This window comes from Condylura cristata, unplaced genomic scaffold (assembly GCF_000260355.1).
Source record: "Condylura cristata isolate star-nosed mole 26May11 unplaced genomic scaffold, ConCri1.0 scaffold00022, whole genome shotgun sequence".
NCBI classification, from domain to species: domain Eukaryota; kingdom Metazoa; phylum Chordata; class Mammalia; order Eulipotyphla; family Talpidae; genus Condylura; species Condylura cristata.
Window position 1 is genome coordinate 31,517,846 of NW_004567123.1, and position 20,779 is coordinate 31,538,624.

A 20,779-nucleotide genomic window follows, 5' to 3' on the forward strand; every position below is an offset into this window, starting at 1 on the left:
GTCTGTTATTTTTGTTAAGGAGAGACTTCAGGAACCTGCTCCATGACAAGTTCATTGCTTCCTTTTTGGCGTAGTTCCTGACGTCACCCAGCACTCTCTCGTCATCAGTTTGAAGCCTTTATTTTGCTCACTCTTACTCTACATAAGTCAGTAGATTGTTCAGTCTTTGACAGAATAAAAGATCTTTACGAGTAGTGTATGCTTGTGATGGAAGTCACCTTTATTACTTATGCATCTGTAACTTTCCGCACATCATAGAAAATCTCAAAAGCCGAGGAGATTATATTATACCTTATATAATGTCTAACATATTAGGTATAATAATGTATTAGACATTATGTGCAGAAGATCCAAGATAAAAATAACTGCAAACGTTTTGTTAAATGTTTCAAATGAAAAGGCAGTTGAATGACATCTGGAAAATGGAGGAAGGCTACCATGACAAGCCCGTGAAAACACCTTTCAGAGCTGGCTTGACACCCCTGACCTGCACCCAGCACCACCCCACAGCCTAGAGTATGTGTGGCCTGGACGGTGTTGTCTGTGGGCATGCCACACGCAGCTGTCACTGAGGCGGCCTTTGCTTTTCTCCTTCTTTGGGTGGGAGTTCAGGCCTCGTTTCCTTTTCCTGGGACCTTTTGGTCACAGTATGGTGGACAAAGGCTACCATGTTCTGTGTTGTTGACACCTCTGCAGCTGTGCCGTCACTGGCTTCTCCCTCCAGGGCTGGCACCTAGCGTCATCCTGAGAATGCCTCCTTTCCGGTTTTGTGGAAATTTCCTTAGCCCTTACGCTCATGTTTGTTTTTTGCCCTTCTGGACACCTTAGGTTTTTCTCTTTCTTGGCTTGTTTCTTTATCAGGTAGAAAGCGAACCCCACTGGGCTGCTGAGCAAAGGGGGCACAGGCAGTAAAGTGTTTGAGAACTTGTTGACCTGGAAATGTTTTCGTTTTCCATCTCGATTACTGGGTTGGATATGGGATTCTAATAGGAAATCATTTTTCTTTGGGATTTTGAAGTCATTGCTCCTTTACTGTCCAGCCATCAGTGTTCTTGCAAAGTCTGAAGCCGTTTGGAACCGCTTAGCCTGTGAAAGTGAGCGGTTTTCTTCCTAGAAACATAGAATGTTCTCTTGTAGGACTCCGGGGTCACTCCAGGCACAGGCACCCTCTCAGCTGACGTAAGGAACTCAGTCAGCCCTGACTGGCCCAGGCCCTCTGGTGCACTCACCGGGGCCGGTGCTGTTTGTTCTTCCGTCTCTGCTCAGATCCTCTAGCTGGCACTCTGCCTCCTGATTTGTTTTCCAGAAAATGCATCTCCAAATTTCTGCGGCGCGTTAGGTGGCAGCCACCCAGTCACAAGGAGCTCTTCTCAGGCAGCTGATCCTCTCCGCTGCGGAATCCCACCCCTCGGGTGGGCCTTCCCGGGTGGGGAGGATGGTGGCCGCAAGCGCCCTCCTTGCTGGCTGCCCGGCGCTTCCTCGGGCCTCCCCTTTCGGCTGCCAGGGCCCTGTTGCCGCTGCCTCCTCTTGTTCTCCCCACGGTTTGGCTTTTTTAAGATAGCAAAATATACGGAACAAAGCTTACCCTTTTACCATTTTCTGGCAGACAGTTCAGTGGCATCTATGTTGCTGTGCTGGCTTAGCTTTTCGTAAGGAAACAAGTCTAAAAGCAAGGCGATGTCCCATGGCGATGGCAGTGTTTAGGAGCGCAGCAGTGTGTGACCAGGCAGGCTGGAAGCTCCTGCGGGTCATCTGTAACGCGAGCTCCTCCTCTGCGATTTGAGTGATGGGGCTTGGTGAGCACCTCCTGGGCTAGTGGACGGGTAGGTGCTGATAGGAACGTGCATTTTATCTGCTCCTAATCACGGCAGCTCAAGAGGTTCCAGATGGCACTCCCATCTCGGCGTGCAAGGCGCTCCGAGATCTGGCTTGCCTGCTGTGAGCTCCAGCCGCTGTCATCCCCCAGCCACCCCACTCACTGTTCCCTGCAGAAGATGTGAGCCCCTGCCCAGGCCCCGTGTGCTGGGTGTTCCGAGTGGGATGCCGCCCCTCCTCCATCACTGCCCTCTTCCACTTCTTTTCCAGCCCCCAGCCCGCCACTTCTGCCCCCAGACTAGTGGCTGTTCCGCTTCTGTTTCCTCCCATGATCTCGTACATGCCTCTGAATTATCACCTTGCATTTCCCACATTGCCAGGCTCCCTTTGATGTCAGATCCTGCCCGGGTCTCCTTCAGTGCCTGGCATGTTGCCCATATGCAGTTAAATGTCTGGAGGAATTCCTGATGCCAGAGATTTCAAAAGAGAACTCTTTCTCCTTTTCTTGTAGGATATCCGACACGAAGCCAGTGACTTCCCATGTAAAGTGGCCAAACTTCCTAAGAACAAAAACCGAAACAGGTACAGAGATGTCAGTCCCTGTAAGTATTCACCTCGCCATTACTGTCTTACTGCTTCTATCTCGCGGTTCATAGGTCCAGGCCGGCCAATCCGAACTCCGTTGCCCCAGGGCTTGATGATAGATTGATAGCCATAGAGGTTTGTGACTTGATTATTTCCTATAGCTAAGGCATTAGTGGCTTAGAGTAGTGGTTCATTTTCTACCTCTGTAGAGGGACTGAGATTTCTGTCAAGTTGAAGTGAGTTCAAAGACTTTGGCTTGACTGTTTTTCTGATGACTCATTTTCCTGCCAGCTGAAGCAGAGGAGAGCAGGCATCTCTGCCCTTTGCTCCTGACTCGGCAGCAGTGTCGGTAGCCCTGGGCTCGTACTGGGCTCACAGGCCCCAGGGGCAGGAGTGGTGTCCCCGTGCTCTGAAGACTCAAGGCAGCTCTGCTTGTTGAGTCTGCCTCACCCCACCCCCACCGTGGTCATCACTTCTAGCTCTCTCCTGCAAGCTCTCAGTGTGCCTGATGGCCTCTGGCAGCCCTTCTGCCTTCTGAGCGATTGGCTCAAAATCTGCTGATCTCTCAAAAGTAAATAACTAAACGTGTTAGAATTCGTGTAAAGCAAGAAAACCTGGAGCTGAGTAAGGGACATGAGCCTTGCGGCCTCCTCCAGTCACAGAAGCCTTTTTGACTCACCTCCAGGGACTTAGACACTGTCAGTGGAGGCTGCAACTGCTAACAGCTCGCATGGTCGCGTTTCCTGTGCACCACAGGCAGCACGGCTCAGACTCGGGCACTTCCAGAGCTGGGGCTGGTGGCTTTCGGCGCGTTCTTCAGCAGAGTGGCCGTGTGTGCCACCCAGGAGCACAGTGGGAGAGCGACATGAGCCCAGAGCGCAGGCAGGCTGGCTCTGTGTGCTTCCTGACTCCTTGCCTGGGTGTGTCTCAGCCTGCCCCTGGCAGCTGCATGGCTCTGGGCACATTGTTCTCTTCTCTGATCTTCAGTACAAGAGCAGGCACACTGATCTGGGGGGATTCTGAGGAGAGGAAATAAATCACATAAGCCACTTAGTGCAGTGTCTTGCTCATAGAGGCTGGCAGTGACTGAGGCGGTTGTTACCGAAGGCACGTGCCAGGACAGCTGCGGTGCAGTTCTAGGTCATCGGGCAACATGTGATGGGGCCCCAGCACCTGATACTTTTGACTTAGCACCTCTGGGCTGTGGCTGTTGTATTAAAACTGAGCAGCAGCTTCTTCTGGTGATTCTGCCGTTAGGTCTGGCCAGCGTTCTGGGCTTGAGAGAACAGCCACTCCCGACATCTTTCTCACAACGCTGAGAGGTACCTGGGGCTCTAGTTTTTGCTGTACTTTGCTATATTTTTTATCATAGCTCATGTAATTGGCTTTATGAGCCAGCTTTACATAGAAAGAAAAGCACTTTTATTGTTCCAGGGAAACAGTTTCCAAACGTTCTGCTCCCGACCACAGGCCTCATATTTTGGTCTCTACTGCTGCTCTTTAATAGAAAAAATAATTTGGTTTTAAGGTTGTAGGGGCTGTGGGGAGCGTGATTCAGGGCAGTCGTGTTGTCTTCCACTTGGCAGGCGGGAAGTCCAGTGCTCAGCGGGTGGACTGTTGGTCCAGTTCACCCAGGCCTGTTTGAGCCCACTCATGGCACCCACCAAGGCCACTCAACATAGTTTCTGGGTTTTTGAGATCTTTTATCTCCATGACCCACTAAATATTACCTAAGTATTTAAATTTAATTCAAATCTGCATAATGAGAAACATTATTCCAAAAGTAGCTGATTGCAATCCTTAGAACAAAAATCCCCAAGTCACCTATACGTCCCCGCCCCCAACTTCTCTTTCCCATTGGACTGGGGGAGAATATACTATTTATGGACATCCACCTGAGTTCATTGTTCCCTGCATTGTGCCAGAAATAAAAATGTGCACTTGATCTTGTTAGCAACACTGGCAGTATAGGGAAGGTGGCCCCTGGCACCCGTTGCTTATGTGAGAGTTGTGGGAAGGAGTAAAATGCGGGTGTGCTTTGTTGTGACCTGGACAGGTCACAATTTCCAAATGAAGGTTATTTCTAAAAGTTATACTGACGGTACTTTCAGTGTTTGGATTCAGAGTTTATTTTTCCCAGTTAAAATCCCTTTTAAAGGTCTTTGATTGTTCTGAACTTGAAAGATTTAGAATCAGTTTATCTTACTTAAACTCATATAAGAGAATTCAAGGTGGACTTTGACCCTGCTGTGTGTGCCATTTCTCTGCAGACCTTTAGGTGGTTACATTGAAGTGTGATCATAGATTCTGCATATTATATATACATCATGATGCCAAATAAGCCTGTGGGGGGGGGAGTTTTGGGTGGGTTTGGTTCCCTATTAAAGATCGAAGTTATGATATTTTTTATTCTATAAAATATATATTAGGCCTCAGAATTGTTTCCTTGACACATGGTTGGTGCTAATCTGCCTTGAGAGCAGATTTCTCATGTAGGGTGGGATGGTGCTACAGTGCAGCTTATCTCTGCTGCTGTTAGGGTTTCTTTCAAACATGTCAAGAAACCTTTCTGAAAGGTTCCATTTCCACATTAAGGACCGCAGTAGGTGTGAACGTCCTCAAGCCATCCATTCGCCCTCCTCAGCTGCCTGAGCCGCCCACTTGTTCACACACTTGGTCCTCCAGGATTAACCTCTGAGGTCTGGTTTGCCTTTCAGTTGACCATAGTCGAATTAAACTACATCAAGAAGATAACGACTACATCAATGCTAGTTTGATCAGGATGGAAGAAGCCCAAAGGAGTTACATTCTTACTCAGGTAAATGGATTGTCTGAATTCTTTTAAAATGGTTTTGTTTTATTTAATGTCAGCGTAAGAGTTTCTGAGTGCTGTTAACCACACCTCAAATAAAATGGGCCGCAACCTTTAGAAGGGCAGGTTTTAAATAACTCAGAAAGCAACACAGAAGGAACAAAATCTTCTTTCAGCGATTCCGTGTGGCTGTAACACTGATCTTTCCTGGGAAGTGTGACACTGCTGGGCTTAGAGGAACAGCTCCCAGGTGTGCCCGTGACCTGTGGACAGAGGCAGCAGCGCTGTGGCTGGAGGAGGCCAGTGGCCGTGTCCTCCCTCAGGTCCTGGCCTCAGAGCCTCAGGTGCCTGGAAACCTGAGAGGGTGAGCACAGGCTGGAACCTTGTCAGACAGCCATTCAGAATTCCTCAGCGCGGGCCTCATTCTTTGGCCCATAAACAAGCACATACAGTCACTTTAAGTTCCCGTTGGCATCTGTACGGAACAAACCTGAAAAGTGGTTTAGTAATTGATTTTCCCATGAAACCACTGTGTGACTCCAGAGGCCGTGGATGTCAGAGAGGGGGCAAGAGAGCTTCTTTTTCACTTTCTCAAGTCTTACCTGTTACCAGTAAGTTGTTCTCGACAGTCTGTCTTTTTAATCGTGACTTTTATTCCTCATTTCCTATCAGTTATCGAGGTGACATATAACTGAGATATAGGTTGATTGTAAAATTATAATTCAGGGATTAAAATGATGTTGAAGCAAAAGCTCTGTGAGCAAAGGCTGCTTTGGGGCCGGCTCCGGGTCAGGACCACTGTGGTCCTCTTTCACTGCCCCCGTCACCCTGTCCCAGTTCCTCCCGCCACCCCCAAGATCGGCTCCGTCAGTCGCCTGGGTGTCTCCAGGTCGGCAAAGCGCATCAGCCTGTCTGCTCAGTCCTGTGGCGCCCTGAGTCAGTTCCTGATAATGTGGGGGCCGGGGCGGGGGCGTAGGCCTTTCCCAGGCCCTTTGCCCACGGTGCTCTTGGCACCGGGGAGGGAGATGGGGGAATTGAAGGGCTGAGGGGCTTGATGAGGAGGAAGATCCTTGCTGGTGACAAGCCAGTGGGAACAGTTGAGGCAAAGTAGTTCCTGGGGGAACTTCTCTTTCTAGAAGTCAGGTTTCTCAACTTCCTGATTTCAGCCATTCAACTTCAGTGTGGGGTCAAGAGCCCAAAGCAAAAATCAGGGTGACGAAGTCATGTGGGATGTTTAGGAAATCACCACAGAAACTTGCACACCACCATCGTCCCCTCCCTAGCAATACATGGCACTCAGACTTTCGGTCTGTTTTGTGAGGTGGTGTCCCAGATGTGTCCAGCTGTTTACATGGTCTCCCTTTACCCCAGAATTTACAAAGAATCAAAGCAACTTGACTTCCTACCCCTTAGACTGAAATACTTTTCAAGCCACAAAACCTGATTTTCACTTGCAGTGTTGTTCGTTAAGCAAATAATACAAATCCATGTCTTACTCTTTAAGGCCTGAGATGTAGAGCATAAGGAGTTCCTGTTTCCACCACCCTGGAAAGCGTGGACTAAGTTTGGTCTATGATTTCACCTCAGACCCCTTCTAAACTGGGCGAGGGGAGGTGACAGGTCATCACCACTGCGCCGCAGAGTGCAGCTGGGGAAGGCCCAGTGGCCACGCCTCCATGGCCAGCCTGTTGCCTGTCTCCCAGGAGCTGTTTTCTGTGAGTTGAGGGGAAGGGCTACCCCGGTAACCCCCTGCCCTCGTCCCAGCAGCACGTCCATAGCAAGCGCTGGGCAGAGTATGTGTGGGCTCTCAGGTGGTCCAGGAGATGTGGACAGACTCAGGAGGAAAGATTTAAAGACCAAGGAGAATTTGGATGAAAATGAGTGAGAATGGAACCCATTCTAGAAGTGCTGGAGCAGGGGACATGTCTGCCGCGGAGGTGAGCGATGGCGTCCCTCCCAGGGACGTGCTCCAGGCATCCCTACCCTGCATGCAGTAAACCTCTGCACTGGTCACCGGGTGGGCTGGACACCCCACCAGGACCCGGGGTTGCTGGACCCTGCGCCCATCCAACTGACCGTGTGCGTGTCCACCTCTCTTGCGTGGCACAGTGGTCACCTGTGCCAGGTAGTAGTAGTAAGATAGCTTGTGTTTGCCAGGTGCAATGGCAAAGCCTTTATATACTAAACATCACACTTTCACGACCTCGACAGTAGCTTCTGTGGTTAGTCAGGTGAGACAGGCAGGGGACAGGTGTGGGACAGTGACTTGTTCCAGGTCACTTCTACGGTAAGTGACTGCAACTGGGGTTCAAACCTCCAGCGGCATCAGTTGGGGGGGTTGTGCTCCCCATGTCCTCCCCCGCACCTGTAGTTTTGCCTCATATCCCAGCCATCCTTAAGGGTGGAGCTCATCCAGCCAGAACCCACAGAAAGCAGAGTTCTGTTTTATCTCCTCTGTTGGTCAGCCCTGGACCAACCCTGAGAAATGACCCTTCACCACCTGTAGGTCCTGCTAGGCAGGGGCGCAGCTCCCTGTCCCAGCCTCGGCTGCCTCCGCTGAAGCTGGTGAGGACCGAGGTTACTGTCATCACTGTCATTGTAAAGGCGAGCTCGTGCCGTGCGCTGGAGGGGCGTGACATTCACTTTGTGGCCTGTGTGTTTGCAGGGCCCCTTGCCCAATACTTGCGGTCACTTTTGGGAGATGGTGTGGGAGCAGAAGAGCAGGGGCGTGGTCATGCTGAACAGAGTGATGGAGAAAGGATCGGTAAGTCCTGCCTTCTCTGCCGTGTGTGTTGCTGACCTGGTCACCGCTCATAAAGCTGGCATTTCTGTCTACATGTATTTCCTTGAATTGCTTTTATATTTCTTTTATGTGCTTTTTAATTAAAACAATTAAAGAAGCAGTATAGAAATAACTTAGTTACTGCAAACAAATCAGAGGAAAACAAACGAGGAAAACAATCAAGTCACCTTGGCCTCTGCCCCCACAGCCGATCTCTGTGGTGTGTGTTCTCCTTCCCTTTCACCAGCCCCCCAGGCTGCGGCCTCCACCTTGGGGCTGTGCTGCCTGGCCTTGTTTGGAGAAGCTGTCTTCCGGCAGTGCCCTCTCTGGTTTCTGACTGCGTTGACTGAAGGTGGGGCCGCCCCATGCTTTTTGTTTACTCTGTAAACTCTGTAGATGCCCAGCTCCTGGCCACACCTCTCCAGTGGGGGTGTGGTGGGCTTATGTGCTTAATTCTGGCCTCCTGCTGTGCTTCCTCGGTGTTCTCCACCCCTGAACAGCCCTGGGAAATACCTGGGCTGGGGGCTTGTGGTTGTTCAGCCTCCGCCCCAGGGAGAGCTCTTCCTTTTCTAGCCGCCTGCCAGCCTCTTGACCTGCTCCCTTCCATCTGCTCTCCACGCGCATTCAGACCTTCATTCAGAACCTTTCTGAACCGAGTCTCACCACACCCCTACCGAGCGTGCTTTTGGGATTCCCACTCCTTCCCCAAACCATGCCTGGGCAGGCCCCAGTTAGCCTGGACCCCATGTCCCATCTCTGGCTCCCAGTTCCAGTCAGCCCCACCTTTTTGTTGTTTACAGTTTCTCGCCAGACTTCCTGGCTGAGGCTCCACTTCCGGGCAGCCTCGGGTGGTTCTCCTCAGGCTGGTGCTCAAGATCTGTCTGGAGTCTCGCGAATGTGTGTGGGCATGGTGTGGCATTCAGCAGAGGAGCTAGTGCCACTACTGCCCGCCTCCCTGGCGCTCACCCACTCTGCTCTCCAGACTCAGGCGGGGCCCCAGGAAAAGGCGAGCTGAGGGCTGGAGGCCAGGAGCAGAGCGCTGGGTGCTGGCCTGCTCTCTGGTGAGTCTCCCCACTGCCGTCCTGCCTTAGAAGCCGCCTCTGAAGCAGCACACTCAGTTCCTGAGGTCAGCGTTCTAAGTACCAGTGAGGGAAGGACCATCAAGTCAAAGGAAGCATTCGCCGCAAAGCCTCTGCCCCACAGAGCCACTCCAGAAAGGCCTTCAGATCATGCTTGTGGCCGCCTCTGCTGACCTTGCTGAAAGGATCATCTTTATTTGCTCCTCGCTAACCGGTACAGGGCTCACCGGGGTGTCAACTGGTGAAATAGTGCTTCTTAGGAAGAAAATTCTTCAGTGAAAGTGGTTTTGAACTTTTTCTTTCTGCTTCGGTGGCTTGATTAGTAAAATGTGAAGTCACAATTACAAAGCAAACCCCCACCCTCACCACTATTGTCAGCAATTTTGAAGAAAGAGAATCATTGGTTTCCCACAGCACACTCCCCAGGGAGAGTGAAACGTGACTCAGCACTCTGGCTCCAGGCTGGTTTGTGCCGGGCAGTCCTGGACGGTCCTGGGCGGCCCTGGACGGTCCTGGGCAGCCCTGGACGGCCCTGGGTGGTCCTGGAGAGTCCTGGGCTGTCCTATGCAGTCTTGGACGATCCTGGACTGTCCTGGGCGGTCCCGTGTGTTGTGAGGTTGAGCGGCATCCTGCTCTCCTGCCCCCGGTGGGCCCCCCCTGAGGCTGACCGTGACAGGACCATAACCCCCGGTGAGCCTACCCCTGAGTGGCCCTGCTGCCGCCGGGAGCAGGTGGAGCGAGTGGCCTTGCTGTGGTTTCAGACGGCAGCCCCAGTTTGCCTTTAAGACTCTTCTTCCCGCAGGGCCCCTGGCATGTGCCAGTCAGGTGCACATGGATTGGTTCAGTTTCCTGGGGACCAGCATTTTGGTGTCAGCATTACCGCTCCCATAAGGGTAGACTGGGAAAAGGAGAAGAAGCGTATTTGCTCAGCTCATTATCAGCTACCCACGCAGCCCCTGGAAGAAACTGACTTGCAGAGTGATTGCACATTTGTTTTCACTTTCCTTTCCTCACCAGCTAGTTTAGCATGTACCCTTCTCGTTTTTGGCAAACCCACCTGTTACCATTGGGGTCCCTTGCTTTCTGGAAAAACAGTTGTGCAGAAAATGATTTTGTGCTTTCTAGTAGGGTCATCCAGATGGCCAGAGTTCTGTGACTTGGATTTCAAAATGGTGTTAAGACATGTGAATGTGTCTGTGTGTGAGGCTCATGATAATTTAGCCTGGAGAAGTCACTACTGTGTCTCTCCTGGTGCCTTTATTAAGATGCCTTTGATTTCAGGTGCTTCTGTGCACCGGGCTTTGTAGCCTAGAGACCTGAGGCCTGCTCTGCTTCAGTCTACTGAATGAGTTCTCTCTGCTCCTCTTTTGGGAAACCAGAGCATCGCTGAGGTGACTTCACAGAGCTTCCATGTGGCTGCCTCACCCTTGGTTCTAGAAGCCCCAGGACTCTGGCATCCCCCTTCAAGGTGTTAACGGTGACAGCAACAGGCGACAGGCACCAGCGCTGGGCATGGCCTGTTGCTGTTTGGTGGCGGCCTGGGAGACATTCTTTAGCTTGGGTCCTGGTGGAGGACTCGTCCTGATAAAGTAAACCTCCTAGTAAAGTAGCCTCCTTCCCAGGCTAGTGTACGTCAACTCACTAGGATAACAGGAAGTAGTGCTCTTGTGCTTATTTTATTTTGTGTGTTTGAAACAAGTTTCTATGGGAAATGACAGAGAGTAGGGCATGGCCTTTTATGGTAGATGCTGAAAGTCTTTAAAAATGGTTCATTGACACAGAGTGCGAGCTAGAATCCTCCGTTGTTGAGTACAAAGATTTGGGTCTCTACCTGGTGGCAGGTTTATTTGGCGCTCTGTGCAGTTTTGCAAGTGGCACTGGCCGTGTGGGCTGAGGCTGCCGAGCCTCGCTGTGCCCTCTGCTCTCGAGACCTGGAAAGCCTGGCCTTTTTGCCATGCTGCCCTGTGCCCGCCTTGTCTGCTTGCAGTCTGGGATGCCCACGCCCGCACGTGTGGTCTTGAAGTTACCAGGGCAGTCTCTCTCTGCCCCTGGGGTCTTGAGGCTTTACTTCGGTCTCATCATTTGAAATGTGGAAATTCCTTCCCCGCAGGTCTCTGAAGTCTTGCTTCTGGCTGCCCCAGCCTCTGGCCAAGCACAGGGTCTTGCCTTTGACCCACTGTCCGAGCAGCAGAATTGCTTCCTTCAGCCGCTCAGCTGCCTTGCAGGAGTTGACAGCTCGTTATCGATGTAGCGTGCTGCCCTGGGCGAAAGTGGCCGAGACTTCCAAACAAGCCCGTGTCCAGGCTCTTTGGGAAGACCTTCTGTTTGGGGAGCGTGAGGTTCGACTCTGGCTTGGCCTCACATTCTGGTGCTTCCTGAATTTTTCTCCCTTTGCTCTCGTCTGGGGGCAGCAGGCGGCTTCTGGGTGGGCCTCCTGGCTCCTCAGCCCCAGTCTGCTGCAGGTTCCGGGGCTGCTGCCAGTGTCGCTGGCCCCGCTGGCGTTGCTTCTCTGACGCTGCTTGCAGTCGCACTGCCAGGGAAGGAGTCGCCCTTCAAAGGCCGCCTCTGCCAGAGGCCGCTTCTCCCGTCGAACCTTCTCTGATCTCCTTTCTCATAACCCCACCTGAAGCATTTACCTCTCACACGTCCCCGTGGCACCTCCACAGCCTCGCCTCCGGCACCTTACCCAGGTCACCTTGCACGTGGGCCATGAGCAGGTTCTCCCTCGGGACAGCAGCCTGTGGCAGTTCCCGAGCTCCTCCTCTGCTCCGGGAGGTGTGAGCGAGTCCGGCGCATGTTAAATTGCAGGTGTCTCGAATGTGTGGCACTTGCCAAAGGGCTGTTTACGCACACTTGATATTTCACTTGATGGAGGTGGAGATGGTGTTGAGGTAGAGGTTCACTCTGCTCCACATACTGCCAGTCCTCTGGCTCGCAGACCTTGCAGCTGGACATCTTCTACCTGCTGGTTTTGTCCAGAACAGCCAGCAACAAACAGTAACTGGCACTGAAGCTTCACTCTGGCAAAATATGCTGCAGAATTCAAGTGGAATTTTCTTCTTGAGTTCTAAATGAAGCCAAGTCCCTGGAAGCTGGCTGCTTTCGTGAGCTACACTTAAACAAGACCAGCAGCAGTTTCTGAAATTGTTGCACTAGCGCATCAAAAAAAGGTGTGGTCTGAGTCTTACCAACCCAGTAGGCCAGGGTGGACTGGGCCAGCAGGTGCCAGGCCCCGGAGGAGCCCTCTCTGCCCCAGCGCCGGTGTTGGCGTGCGCTCCGTGGCGGCTCCCACGCAGCTTCTCCCGTCTTGTCAGCCGGCCCGTCCTCCCCGGGCGTGGGGAGCAAACCGCGCTGGGAGCAAAGTCGGCCTGACAACCTTTGAAACGGCTCCGTGAAGCAGTTGGTGAGAGGCTGCGCTTCCCGTGCCGCCTGCCCTCATTCCCGTGGCAGGCAGGGGACACCCACGTGGCCGAGAAGCCTGGGCTCTCTGGTCCTAACTCCTCTGGGCCCTCAGGTTGTCACTGAGCCCGAGGAGGTATCGCAGACCTGTGATTTCCTCGTTGTAATTCTGTGTTCTGTTCTCCCCTAGTTAAAATGTGCCCAGTACTGGCCACAAAGAGAAGAAAAAGAAATGATCTTTGAAGACACAAATTTGAAGTTAACTTTGATCTCAGAAGACATAAAGTCATACTACACAGTGCGACAGCTAGAATTGGAAAACCTGACGGTGAGTATGGCCCGGCGCGCTCCCTGCCCGAGGTGGAGCGCCTTTGGGGCATTTCCCTGATGCCCATTCTTCTGGGTTTCCATACCTTGAGCGTTGTACAGCTGGCACTGTGGTTGGGCAGAGCTTGCCTGCTGGCCAGGCTGCGGGTGGGGAGAGTCTCAGTTGCCACCTTCTCCCCTGAGCCCCCGCCTCTCTTGCCTGGGTCAGCAGCAGCTCTTCGCAGACCTGCCGCGGCTGGCCGGCATCCAGGGGCCTCACGGGTGGCCTGCACTGCGAGCCCCGCCAGGCTGCATCTTCTCCTACTTCCTCACTTTCTTTAGCCTGAGCAGGGGAGGAAGGGCTGGCCTCTAGTTTCACAGCAAGAGTTAAAAGTTAAGAGCTCTTGGGTTTATTTGTTGTGGAAACATTTGTAACCCCAGCTCCCGACTATCATTAAAAGATGATCTTAAAACCTGGCAAAGCAGCATCTCAGACGGCCCTGCCCGTGGGCTCTGTTGGACTGAGGAGCCTGTGCTAGCACTGGGGATGGGCCTGGGTGGCGCCTGAGGGCGCCCTTCACCAGTGATCAGCTGCTCCCTCTGGAGCCTGGGTGGTGCCTCTTGCCCACCCTCGCAAGCTGTCAGATAGAGCGCTTCCTGTCTCAGCCGCCCCCTGGACCGTAAGGGAGCATGCCTGGGCTCAGTAGGACGTGTGAAGGGCTAGCAGGTGCTGTGGGTTGGAGCAGCAAGGCCGTGTTCGGGCATCCCCCGAAGGGCAGTGTGGGTAGAGGCGGCCTTGGGTTGGGGCTTGTGGGACTGTGGGGACAGGGCAGATCTGTACATTTGCATCGTACTTTTGAATCCACTGCACGGTCGTCACACCGTTCCTGCTACTGAACAGCCAGCTGACGTCAGAACCAGAGCTCAGCACAGGTTTCTGTGACGTGGGAGGAGGGTTCGCCTGCCAGGCTATTGGGCTGAGTGCTCTGTCTGTGTGAGGCCCTGAACCTGGGCCCAGCTCAGCTGCACACAGGGCGAATGTGATGGGAGACATTCAGGAATAATGCTGGCAGCATATTGGAATGTGCTGGAGTCTGATGGAGCAGACGTTAATGCTTTCCATCATCGGTAAGCCTGACATTAAAAGTGACTTCTGGTAAACTTCAGAGAAAATTTCTCCTGCCTAGTGAGGGAGATGTTCAGAGCAGAGCGGGCTGTGTGAGCAGCAGGTGGAGCTGGGGCCGCAGGCTGGCAGCAGATCTGCTGCTCTGGCAGACTCTCCAGAACGTTGTCCCAGGCGTCCGTGCAAGCCCAGGTCTGAAGTGAGTTCCTGGAGAACGAGGCAGGCAGGTGTGAGGAGTATGATGATACTCTGTAGGGATTAGAAGACCTCACTTTGGGTGTGCTTTCTTAATTCAATTTCTTGAATACATTTTTAAGCTCTTTCCTCCCAAACAGGAGAGATATTTTTTTCCCCTTGAAGCCATTGAAGTCTAAGGGGGTCATTTTCTAGAGTGGAAAGAATAGAATGGCTTGGCATGACCCTCTAAGTCACCCTAAAGTCATCTGCAGGTGTCCCCGCTTCGCAGGAAGGTTCGGGCTGCGTCTGCACCATCCCTACTGGTGTCCACTGGAGACCCTTGACTCACCTTATCATACGAGGGTCAGACATGGGTATTAGCACTAATGACGCTGTGGTCCTGGGAGGGCCAGGCGGTGTCTTTGAAACTCATTGTGCCTGCGCAGTGGCTGGTGCGTGGTGGGCACTTGTGGATGTTTGCCAGACGGAGGAGGAGGAAGACCCTGTTGGTCAGCGGGTCTGCAACCCGAGCTGCTTTGTCAGCTGCTCTTTGGCACCGACGTGGCAGAGGCCCTCGAGGCCGGCCTGGTTCCAGTCTGCACGACTGCGTGCGGTGCCCACTTCAGTGAGGCTGCAGGTCTGCCTGGCTGGTGACCGGTGCCCTTTTACCCTGCGCCCTCAGGGGGTGCGATCACAGGTGCTCTCCCAGGTGCTGAGACTCCATCCTACAGGGAGTCTCAACTTGAGGCAGGAAACAGGACCTGAGCTTGAGACTCGTGTTTGGTGACTGAAGCAAGGATCCTGGGAGAACATCCGGGAGCTTAAAGCTGCCCTTGGTGGGGTGGGGGCGCCCTGTGCCTGCTTGCCGTTGCTGCCTTCTGCACAGCGGCTCTTAGGGCCATGGTGACTCTTTCTCTCTTTCAGTCTCGAGAAACTCGCGAGATCTTACACTTCCACTATACCACGTGGCCTGACTTTGGAGTCCCCGAATCACCAGCCTCATTCCTGAACTTCCTTTTCAAAGTCCGAGAGTCGGGCTCACTCAGCCTGGAGCACGGCCCCATCGTGGTGCACTGCAGCGCCGGCATCGGCAGGTCGGGCACCTTCTGTCTGGCTGACACCTGCCTTTTGCTGGTAAGCGGCATGGAGACACCCGGGGGCGGGCACGTGCCCTCTGCCTGGCAGGCGTCTGTGTTCCTCGTCACCTTCAGTCTGGCTTCTGAGCAGTTGCCTCTGTGAGGGTGGGCGGTGTTTGGCTTCAGGGTGCGCTTAATCAGAAGCTCCTTCTCTCTCATTCTTTTCCTCTGAGCACAGATAGTCCCGACTTTGCTCATTTTCTCACATTTTGAGAATTCTGCCTTCCAGAAAGTCACATTGCACTTGAGGGTTGAAGCTGGCTGAATTGTACCTCCTCTCTGGCTTTAGATGGACAAAAGAAAAGACCCTTCTTCGGTGGATATCAAGAAGGTCCTGTTAGAAATGAGGAAATTCCGCATGGGGCTGATCCAGACGGCAGACCAGCTCCGCTTCTCCTACCTGGCTGTGATTGAAGGTGCCAAATTCATCATGGGAGACGCTTCGGTGCAGGTCGGCATTGCTTGTGCTGTAATCAGGGGCAGTGAGGGCAAATGTGTGTGTTGAGAGCTCCGTCGGAGGAAGCATCTACCCAGCGGTTCACGCGTCTAGGAAGCTGTGGACTGTTCACCGTGCTCCAGTTTCTGCCTTTGAAGGGGTCACATGGTGCTTGAACATGGAGAGGGGACAAGGCCTTGTTTCCAAAGATCTCCTGGGCCTGTTCCCAGTACCTTTTGGGCGCCCAGGAGGCAAGGAGCACACACTCGCCTTGTAGAGGCAGCGGGTTCCTGACTGTGAGCTAACATGAACTGACAGGACTTTGTCTTGCTGCCTTTTCTAGGAGCAGTGGAAGGAGCTCTCCCACGAGGACCTGGAGCCCCCACCCGAGCATGCGCCCCCACCTCCCCGGCCCCCCAAACGAATCCTGGAGCCACACAATGGGAAATGCAAGGAATTCTTTCCAAACCACCAGTGGGTGAAGGAGGAGACCGAGGATAAAGTGGATGGCCCCATCAAGGAAGAAATCAGAACCCCCTTAAATGTCCCCTGCGTCGTAGAAAGGTGTGTAGAGGGCCCCTGGCTTCTGGGGGTAAGGGGAACAGCCTTCTGTCCCAGAGCATGTTGGTGTTGAAACTCTGTGGCCACAGACTCTTTGTGAGCAGCACCAGCTCTCTGTTCTTCGGGGCTCCGGGGCCAGGGCTCCTGACCTCGGTGGAGGGACCCTGGTTGAGCCCAGGTTAGCTGGGGAGGTGGCTGGCTTCAGTGGGGTTCTAGCGCCATCTTGTGGTGCTCATTGGAATCAGGGGTTCCATGCCACCATGCTTGGCATTCACCTGGTGGTGACAATAGCCTCCTTCAGGCCCCTAGGGCTGGGGTTGGCCCTGCTGTTCACATAAAGTGCTGCTGGGGTTGGAGGGCCATGGAGGTTCCCTGGGAGGCAGGACATCCTGGGCCCGGGTCTCCCTGATGGAGCAAGGGGAGAAGGGCAGAGGGGAAAGGAGGGAGAGGCAGGGCCTGTCCGCTCAGGCCCACTAGGCGCTGCTGGCCTCTCCTGGACAGCCCTGGAGCAAGAACGGCGTGTGTCGCTCCCTCAGGGGCTCCGCATGCCACTAGGATGACAGTGGCAGGGTGCCTGGAAATGGTCCTCCTGACGGCTCTTGGGCTGGGCAGGTGGAGGGAACATGTCTGTCTCATGTAGCACATGTGGCCACCCTGTTGCTTCCCTGAGCTGCAGGGGAACATTCTACAGCAGACCCCAGGGCACAGTATTTGCGCCCTCCGCAGGCCCGTACCCCTCTCACCCACCATGGAGTGCGCAGACTCCAGAAACTACCTTGACCAGGGGAGGGAGGGGGCCGCCTGGGTCCAGGCCAGGAGCTTGTGACCAGCAGGCTTCAGGCGGTGGCCCTATTTCCATGCTTGCCCGGTTCCCTGGAATTCATCACACCCTTGCCTCCCTTCCCCGGAGTGAGTAACCCACCCCTGCCCTCTCCTCCCTTAGCACGAGTCAAGACACTGAAGTCAGACGGCGGGTCGTGGGGGGTGGTGCTGCCCAGGGGGAGCCATCGCCACCCCAGGAGGAGCAGGACCAGGCGCCGACTCACTGGAAGCCCTTCCTGGTCAACATGTGCATGGCCACCGCCCTCACGGCCGGCGCGTACCTCTGCTACCGGGTGTGTTTCCACTGACGCGGGGCTGCGGACGGCGGGTGCGGAGGGCGCTGGCCGGCTCGGCATGCCAGGTCCGCGCTGTGGAGGATCTGAGCCAGTCTCGGAAGAAACAGCTCAAAGGTTTGAAGTCTGGAACTGTGAAGGGCTAACGAGAGCATTGAAGATTGATGCACTGGGGTTTTAAGGAGCCCTGTGGTCCCAAGAATTTAAGAGACTAATCTCAGGGCCTTAACCTATTCAGGAGTAAGTAGAGAAAATGCCAAATACGTCTCTCTCTCTCTCTTTTTTTTTTTTGGTTCATTCGTTTTTGATGAAAAAAAAGAATTACAACACATTGTTGTTTTTAACCTTTATAAAAAAGCAGCTTTTTGTTATTTCTGGGGGGGGTTAAAAAAAAAGACTAGGCGCTTTTGAGACTTTCTTGTACCCCTTGGTGGTGTAATCAGTCACACGATTTATACTGGTTTCCCAGGGAAGGACGCCCACGCTTTTGCGAATGTAAATGCCTTCGGAGAAGAGGGTGTGGGGTTCAGGTGCTGCTCGGCGCAGTGCGCCCGGAGCTGGACTGGGCCTGCCCGTGCGCCCGTCTGGAGGAGAACAGCAGCAAAATTCCATCTTGGGAAGAGAAGCCGGCTTCTGTGCGCTCAGGTGTCCTCGCTGCTTTCCATCGTCCGCTGTGCCAGCCGCCCCTCCTCACTCCAGCCGCCCTGCTCAGTCCTGCCCTCTCCGCCCTCCCCCGGACGGGGTCCCGCCAGCCCCTGCCTCGGCGCCCGAGGGCACAGGGAAGGCGTGCCGTCACGGTAGCCCACGTGGTAGACAGGTGTTGTTGCTTGAGTGAGAAGGGGAATAGTCTCGAAATTCTAGCTGTGGAGATCACCCCGCGAGGCAGGGCCTTTGTCCTTCTGTGTCTAACCTCTCCCAAGCAGCTGTCTCTGAGGGCATCGGCAACGTGCAGGCTTTTTTTTTTTTCCTGAGAGCTGACTTTTGGGATGGGAGAGGCTGTTGTCAACAGCAAGCAGAACAAAACATACTTCATGGAGACTGGAGAGGCCATGAGGGCCCAGGGCCTGCGGCGCACGAGTCTGCAGCTCTGGGCAGGGGTCTGGGTCATCTGAAGATCTTTGGCGTCATCCCGGTTCCTGTCGAACAGCAGCGCATAACCAGACCCTGCTCTGCCCCTCCGTCGCCGGCTGGCAGAGCCCGGCCCAGCAGCCAGCACCGGTGGCGGGCAGGGCCCAGGGCCGCGAGGCTGTCTGCCCGTCGCCCTCCCCTTCCCTCGAGCCCCAGATCCGCACCGCGTCTTTTGAGAGAGAGCAAAGGAGAGTCGGCTGACCCAGAGGAAACGTGGCCTGAGCGAGTGGCGGGGCGGGGTGCGCCCCTGGCTGCCTCCCGGTGTCTGCATCGCCCTCCTCCAAGGGGGGCGGGGGGAAGGAACCTCTCCATTTCTTTTTTTTTTAAACACCCCCCCAAAGGTGTCCATAGTGCACTAGCATTTTCTTAAACCAATAACGTATTAAAATTTTTTGATGTCAGCCTTGCATCAAAGGCTTTATCAAAAAGTACAATAACAAACCCTCAGGTAGTGCAGGGAAAGCAAGACTCTGCCGCAAGCCTGCTGCCTCAGACCAGTGCTGGGGAGGAGACGGTGGCAGCAGTCGTCGCTGCGTGATGTTGTGGGTAAGGAGGAGAGGCTTGGCGTATGTTTATAGACATGGGGTAATATATAGTGACCACTTGGATATTTAAGACACGTGACGTGAGATTCCTTGTCCCGGTTAGTCCCTCCCTGTACCCGCTAGCGCCCGCCCGCGCTCCGTCACCGCTGCCCCTCTGTGTAGTAGGATGCATGTGCGGTCTCGTGTCCCGTCAGGTACCGCGTGCTTGATGTACTTAGGTCTCTGCTGACTCGCGTGCCCGTGTACAAGCCCAGTGTCCCTTTGCATGACCTGACTACATGGCTGTGGTGCCGAGACTGTTGCTGAGGTCGTCGCTACACCGGTGACGTCACCCGGTGCCTGATGGCGGCCTAGTACCTGGCAGCACACTCTGAAGCCCGGCCTGTCCCTGTCCAGCTGGGTTCCCCGTAACTCAGAAGCCGTTGTCACACCTCCCACTCTGGACACTTAGGCGGGCAGGGTCCCCCCACACACCCTCGGGATCAGCCTCCACGGTCCCAGGCTCACACCTCTTGAGCAGACCGTGACGGGAACCACACCTCTCGCAATGACCCGGATGCAGCCCCTGAACTCACCCCGCTGCACTCTGGGTCTAGGGCCTTGCCAAGAGGCGTGCCCGCCCCACCCTTGACCCTGGGGCCTGATGGTGCTCACAACTCTTCCCGCGAGGGGTAACTCAGACCTCCACACTAAGTGGCTTTTTTAACAAGAAACAAAAAGGCAGCTGTATGCTCACAAGCTGCTCTTCGGCCAGCATTTTCACATTTTTGCCTTTCACGTGTTAGAAGCCCGTGCAGAGAACTTCTGTGGTGGGAACAAGGCTCGCCCGCAGAGCCTTGGTGAGGTTTGGAGGAGGCCGAGGTGCCAGGCCGCAAGCGTGTCTGAGTTGGGCTTGTTTGTTCCCGAAATCCTGTGTGTGTCTGTGGTAGTCGGGTGTAGATAGTAGCACTTCACAGTGGGTGTGCTGGTCTAGCCTCCTGTCCTCGGAAACGGGCGGTTCTCCATCTCGTCACATGTACGTTAGAGAAGTAGCAAGCTACTCTGCTATATGCCTTAAGCCAACATTTACTCACCGGGTCATTCTTTTTTACAATGGCCATGGAATAAACCATTTTTACAAAAATAAAAACAGACAAAAAAAAAAGCGAGGTGTTTGGTATAATGCCTTTTCAGGTGTCTGTATACGTGGGTGCATGACGGGGCCGGGAGGGTGGGTGGGGAGGGGGGTGCGTCTCAGGGTCTTCTGCGACCACAGAACGGTCAAACTGTACAGTTTTCCAACTTGCCATATAAAATGATGGGTTTGCATTTTAGTTGCAACAATAAAAACTTTTTCTAAAGAACATGGAGTCCTTCCTGTTACTGAGCTTCCTGGGCCTGAACCAGGACGGGCAGCTCCTGCTTCTTGCCATGCGGCTGATGGGAAACAGATGCTCTCAGCCGGCGGGTCGTTTCCCACGTCTCAGACCTGACCAGCGGGGGGCAGGGGGGCAGCTTGTCCTTTGGGCCTCCACAGGCCGTGTGAGGAGCTGTTCTCACCTCCAGAACAAGTCCTCACCAAGGCCCAGGAGACCCAGTCACCACGTCTCGATGCCTCCAGTCAACCCCACGTGGGGTTGTCAGAACTAACAGATAACAAGGAGAAATTGGGTTCCTTTGTCTAAAAATAATTTCAGGCTTGCAAAATGCCACAAAAACAGGACAAGATTCCCTAGCTGCTCTGAGGCTTAGATCTGTTCCCTATAGAAAAGGGGCATTTCTAAGCTTTCACAGAGCGGAA

General features: G+C 53.9%; 1 protein-coding gene across 1 annotated transcript in view; it reads left to right on the forward strand.

The window, feature by feature from the left end:
• The window catches only part of PTPN1 (protein tyrosine phosphatase, non-receptor type 1), a 50,806-nt gene extending 33,299 nt beyond the window's left edge, over positions 1-17,507 (forward strand). Inside the window, exons 2-9 of the mRNA XM_004687049.2 lie at positions 2,327-2,417; positions 5,118-5,218; positions 7,878-7,976; positions 12,663-12,800; positions 15,003-15,212; positions 15,504-15,665; positions 15,994-16,214; positions 17,155-17,507. Of these exons, the coding sequence (XP_004687106.1) occupies positions 2,327-2,417; positions 5,118-5,218; positions 7,878-7,976; positions 12,663-12,800; positions 15,003-15,212; positions 15,504-15,665; positions 15,994-16,214; positions 17,155-17,341 (1,209 nt within the window). The 3' untranslated portion in view covers positions 17,342-17,507. The remainder of the gene's footprint in view (positions 1-2,326; positions 2,418-5,117; positions 5,219-7,877; positions 7,977-12,662; positions 12,801-15,002; positions 15,213-15,503; positions 15,666-15,993; positions 16,215-17,154) is intronic.
• The last annotated feature ends 3,272 nt before the right edge of the window (positions 17,508-20,779 follow it).